Source organism: Aegilops tauschii, chromosome 5 (genome assembly GCF_002575655.3).
Source record: "Aegilops tauschii subsp. strangulata cultivar AL8/78 chromosome 5, Aet v6.0, whole genome shotgun sequence".
NCBI lineage: Eukaryota > Viridiplantae > Streptophyta > Magnoliopsida > Poales > Poaceae > Aegilops > Aegilops tauschii.
Window position 1 is genome coordinate 49,792,226 of NC_053039.3, and position 5,699 is coordinate 49,797,924.

The 5,699-nt window shown below is 45.1% G+C and overlaps 1 protein-coding gene across 1 annotated transcript; it reads right to left on the reverse strand.

Moving 5' to 3' along the window:
- LOC109761662 (protein FAR1-RELATED SEQUENCE 5-like) lies at nucleotides 1–3,064 on the reverse strand. The gene is made up of 4 exons (XM_073498801.1): nucleotides 2,864–3,064; nucleotides 564–2,146; nucleotides 216–477; nucleotides 1–63 (listed from the first exon to the last, which is right to left on the reverse strand). Exons 1-4 carry the CDS (start codon nucleotides 3,062–3,064, stop codon nucleotides 1–3), a joined length of 2,109 nt encoding a protein of 702 aa, XP_073354902.1.
- Nucleotides 3,065–5,699: the final 2,635 nt, after the last annotated feature.

Genomic DNA, 5,699 nt, shown 5'->3' on the forward strand with positions numbered 1-5,699 from the left:
TCATTCATTATTTTGTAGGCAAGATCGTTGCTGCAAGCTTGTGAAGCCAACCATGTATACTTTCTGCACAAGGCATTGTACTTGAGAGTGTTGGTTGCAGGGTGCCCAAAATCTAGGAGACATCCACCACCGCTCATTGCCGTTGTCGCAGCTTCTGACCACCTCTCTAGCATGTATCTTTGTGGAATTTTTTGGACATTGAGATGCACCATTACCCTTATGATGTGTGCACAAATAATCCCATTCATCTCAAAACAGTTGCAGCTGCATTCAAACTTCTCCTCTGCCAACACAACATTCACTGAAAATATTCGGGGGTTCTCAAAGTAATTTGAGTGCAGCTCAAACCTCACGCTTGCATTGTCAAGAGCAGGGGCCAGGTTCATGATGAAGCCTGTTGATGCCATGACCTCTTTTTGAAACTTGAGAAACACACTTCGGGTATAGAAGTGAACTGCTTGGCGCTCAAAGTTGTACCTGAATGTTGCAATGAAAAGGTCAATGATTTCGAGTTTTTCAAGTTCCCTATTCTAACTTTTTCTCTCTACAAAGCACACACATACCTTGAGTAAAGTGGTGCAGTTGTTTCATGGCCTATGAAAGCTTGATTGTCTTCACGGTCCAACATTGTTTCTTGAAGCACCTCATATTGTTGTACAAATCTCCAGACAGAGTCTTGAGGGTTGACAAATGTCTTGAAGTAGGAGTTGAGACCCTCAGACCGCCCTGTAGTGCTTGTAAATGGGAAGAAGTTCTTTCGGAAGTATGCTGGAGCCCATGTCTCTCGCTTACGCCACATGTTGCTTAGATGTCTGTTGTCAACCAATTCAAAGCAATGCAGCATATGCTGCCAATTCTCCTCGAACTCATCCACCGTCTCCGAATCATTGATAACCCCATAGAAAACCTGCTCAAAATTTTCATCCATGCTCAGGATCCTACCCAACTTTTCCCTTGCTTTTCGCTGGACGTGCCATTTGCAACACCTATGCACTGTGTTTGGGAAGACATCTTTTATTGCTGTTTCCATTGCCTTGTCCTGGTTAGTCATTAGGTTCAACGGGTGCTCATTATTCATTGCAATCATCCAATGTTGAAACACCCACTTGAAAGTTTCTATTTGTTCATTTGGCACCAAGGCACAACCTAGCAGCACGGTTTGCAAGTGGTTGTTCACACCAACAATAGGAGCGAAAGGCAGATTGTACCGATTTGTGCAAAATGTTGTGTCAAAGAACACACAATCTTTGTACTTTGGGTACAATGCTCTTGTCCTTCCATCCACCCAAAACAGAGTTGTCACTTCGTTTCTTTCTTTGTCAACTTCTGTTGCGTAGTAGAATTGAGCATTCTCAGCTTGACGCCTCTTAAAGTAAGCAACCGTCATATCCATGTCCTGAAATGACTGATTTTGTCGCAGCTTGGAACGCGCATTTGAAACATCCCTCTTCACATATGGCAGTTTCCTCCGGTCTCCGCCATGGACCATTCCAAGCATTCCCATGCAATTTGTAGTTGACAAGTTTACATCATGCATTGTCATCAGTAGTTGGTAATCTTCTTCTGGAATTTTGCGGTGTGAGCGGTAGAACCTCACAATCTCCTCATGCTGCATCAAAGGGTGTGTATGCTGTGCAACAAAGTAGGTAACAACCCACTTATTGCCCCTGAGGCCAACAATCATATGAGCTTTGCAATCATAACGCATAATCCGATTCCTCTGACGCTTGACTGTCACATCCATTTCAACCCCGGCCTGCTTGCTTGATGAGCTTCCCCCTGCTGCAATTCCTTCCGACTGGCTGCTTGTCTCACATGTAGTCTCCGGTTTGCCAGCATGCACACATTGGAAGACCCTCTTGATAAGTTGTTGTGGACCTTTCTTTTGGCTGTTCTTTGAGGAAGCTATGCGTGAGCCAAAACCCGTTCCAAATGCGTAGTCATTATAGAACTTTTGGGCATCTTCAATCGAGTCAAATTCCATGCCAACATAGGGCAAAAGTGGCTGAGATGAAATATCATCATCCTCATCTGCATCATGCATTCCACCGTGAGTGTTTAGGACACCACCTGAATCCCCACCACCATGACTTGTGAAAGGTTGCTGAACAAAACTCTCCTCATTTGCCGCCCCATCTTCGGTATGCTACATCATTGCAACAACAGTAGAACAACACCATCAGTAGCAGTTGAACAGTATTTGAGGTCAACATTTCTTTGCAAGAGAAACATTTTTTATAGATGAAACATCAACATGTATATCAGTAGTATATTTTTTCATTGCAGCATGTTTATAAGATCTATAGGTAGTACTGTAGTAGTACATTTTACGACATTTTTTGGTGCTGCATAACTTTTTTATCAACTTCAAATAACCTTTTTTTTTCATCATAGAGTTTTTGTGCTTGCTGAAATCCATAGACTAACACCACTATAACATGCATAAGATCTCTAATCTACTACTGTTTTTTGCTATTTTCAGCAGCAAAAATATTTTTCTGAAGCTGAATTTTCAACATTTTTTTTGCAATATCTGAAATCTAAAGCAAAGCAAACATTCAGTAGTCTTACACCCTCTGAATTTAAAGCAAGCAAACATGCAGTGCTGTTGCATTCTCTGAATCAAAGCAACATTCAGGGTCACTGAAAGTAACCTTTTCCAATTTTACACAACCTTTTTTTCTTGTTACTGAACTGAACCAAAGCAACATAATGTGTAGTTTCAAACATTTTTGTTTTTTCTACTTTTTGTGAATTAAAACCAATTAGCATAGCAACATCCAATGAGCATAACTGGCAAATGTCAATGCAGCACATAAACAAGTGGAGGATTTCAGAGGATTTGGCAGCAGGGGAAGGTCACCCAATTTGCAGCGGATCCAGCCGGAGGAACATCAGATAAAACAATTGGAGGATCTCGGTACATGCGCGTAGCAGAACTTTGTCGCCTGAGATCGAAGGCGCTCGCCGGAGCTGAAGTCGTCCGCCGGGGAACAGCCGAACCCTCGCCGGAGCTACCACCTATGGCGGAGTAGGCCATGTCTCTGGCGATGTGGTGCGCCATCGCGGGCAGGGGGTGGGGGTGGGGTTGGGGAAGAGGTGGAGGGAAGGGGAGGCGGCCGCCGGATCGCGACCGATCCCCGGTGGGGCGAAAGCGCCCGCGATCTGCGGGTGGGGATCGACCTATCCCCGTTTCATTGCAACCGCTCGCGTGAAGGTGGGAGCGTGCGCGTGGTTCAGCTCGCGTGGATCGGACGGACCAGCTTTGTTCGATCGGACGGACGCGAGGGCGGTTTACAAATCCAGCGTATCACCCGACCTACGCCTAGCTGCGGCCCTTGATTCCTTCAATTCTTCTACTGCCACTGATATATTTGTGCGCGCTGCAGGGCACTCCGCTTTCCTTTGTACTCTACTACACGCCACTTCCTCCAAGTGCTGCTACTCCTCCTGTAATTCTTACTAATTCACCTCCTCCTCTTGTCCTTTCACGTGTCCAAGTTCAAGAATTTGTTCAGTAGAATCAGTTTCTCACCGACGATCTATCTGATTAAGCAGAGCCCCGTGCACCAAGATGGAGCCACAAAGGTGCTCTGCTTGACCCGCATGTTTTCACCCGATCGGCTCGCGGACGATGTGTATTACCGCAACTTTTGCTGGTGGATGACGGTAGAAGGGCGGAGACACGGTGGTAAGCTGGTGAGAGCCGTGGTCCCACGGCCTGACCCCGGCGGCGCTCCGGTCGCCGGAGTTGGCAAGGTGAGCGAGCACAGTTTAGTCTTTGATTTATACGGAGTACTACAGTAGTTTATTTTGACAGATGATGAGATGAGATCTCGCAACAGAGGGAAATTAATCAGCCCTTTTGTGTTGCATTGCATTGCATTGCAGGTGTTTCTCGAGTACGCGGATCTCGACAGCTCAACACATTCAAAGACGATGTTGCACATGACGTGGTTTCGCGGGAGGCAGGTGATTGCCGTGTTTTACCCCGAGGACAAGTTTGCTGATGGGAACTACGACGGATAAAACGTGATTATTCCCCTGTGTGTGGCTTTTACGCTCGATATGCTGTCAATGACATTGAGCTATGGGCTCGCCGGTTTTGCTCTTCTCACGATAGAACAGAGGCTCTCCACTCCTGGACGAATTTCCTAATTTCCCGCCTAAGCGGGCCGTAATCTAGTTGTATTCATGTTTTCTTTCTGTTCCCCATCTTGTAACCTGCTGCTGATGGCCTCGGCCTAACATTATGTATGGCTGCCCAGCCTCTTCGAGTTGGCAATATAAAAAATGGCGAGGAGCCTGTGGACATACACTTGAGTCTATCAACTAAGCCACAAATTTATCAGTACGAATGGCTCTGCAGCTAAAATGACAGACTCTTGAGCTAAACCAGTTTCATCAAGGTCACATAAAGAAAGTTGACATATTTTTTCAAGGCAGCGAAAGTACAGATATTTGAAATTTATGTTTGCATTCAGTTTTCTAACTACTCCCTCCGTTCCTAAATATTTGTCTTTTTAGAGATTTCAAATGGACTACCACATACGGATGTATATAGACATATTTTAGAGTGTAGATTCACTCATTTTGCTCCGTATGTAGTCACTTGATGAAATCTCTAGAAAGACAAATATTTAGAAATGGAGGAAGTAAAATTTTCTATCAAGCAAGTCCTGACGCTCGTGATGACTCATACGAGGATTTTTTTTCCAGGAGTACACAATCGGGTATCATACCTTTATACTCCCTCCGTCTCATAATATAATAACTTTTTTGACACTACACTAGTGTTATAAACGCTCTTATATTATGGGACGGAGGGAGTAGAAGATAGCAGCACAAGTTTACAAGATTGCAGGCAATGCGTGCTGACAGCACCCACCCACACCTCCAAGGAACTACTCTCGCGAAACTGTTGCTCCCACTCTTCCAGAATGCTATCCACTAGACAGCAAACTGTCTGTTCCTATATTATGAAAAACACTAACATCAAACTGTACGTTCCTATATTATGAAAAACACGGGTGCTGTCTGTGTTGCTTCCAAATCCTCCAGCTGATGAGAATCGTGAGAGAGTCGAAGCAGCGCTTGTCCTTCCTGCTGAAGAGTTTCCTCGTAATCGACCACCACGACTGTGTTGGAAATATGAGCAATTTACCAAATAATTTTATTAACAGAAATACTAGATAAAGCATGACTAATATAGTAGAGATAGAACAAGTCATGCGTTCTGACAAAGAAAAAGTAAATAGCATCTGCATATATGAACTTGAATTAAACACATCTAGAACAGACACTAGATGAAGTTGCATATATGAAGTAGAACCTAACATATGTAGGGCAGAAACTAGAGCGAAGAACTGTGACAGGACATTTAACAGAAAGAACAAGAACACGTACGGGACAGCAGCAGCAGAAGCACTGGACTTGGGATCGACATCCTCTCCAGCCATGTCGTTGCTGAGGTAGTCGACGTCGGGGAAGAAGTCGTCGTCGGGGAAGTAGTCGTCGGAGTCCGTGATGAAGAAGCCAGTAGTCGCGCTCCCCAAAAACCTTATCACCCTTCTCCCGTACAGGACCCAAAAGGTGCGGTTTCGGAGGCCTACTGTCCCGGCCTGCGGTGCACGCCGCAAGCTGGGATGAGGAAGTTCTGGTGTGTCTCCCTTTTATAGGCACAGGAGAGGGACGCGAAG

Excerpts from the sequence above, each read along its gene's own strand:
- LOC109761662 (XM_073498801.1), bottom strand. The coding sequence starts at position 3,064 with ATGGCGCACCACATCGCCAGAGACATGGCCTACTCCGCCATAGGTGGT. Across the intron at positions 478-563 it reads ACTGCACCACTTTACTCAAG|GTACAACTTTGAGCGCCAAG; the intron begins GTATGTGTGTGC and ends TGCAACATTCAG. Across the intron at positions 64-215 it reads TTTGTGCACACATCATAAGG|AAAGTATACATGGTTGGCTT; the intron begins GTAATGGTGCAT and ends TGCCTTGTGCAG.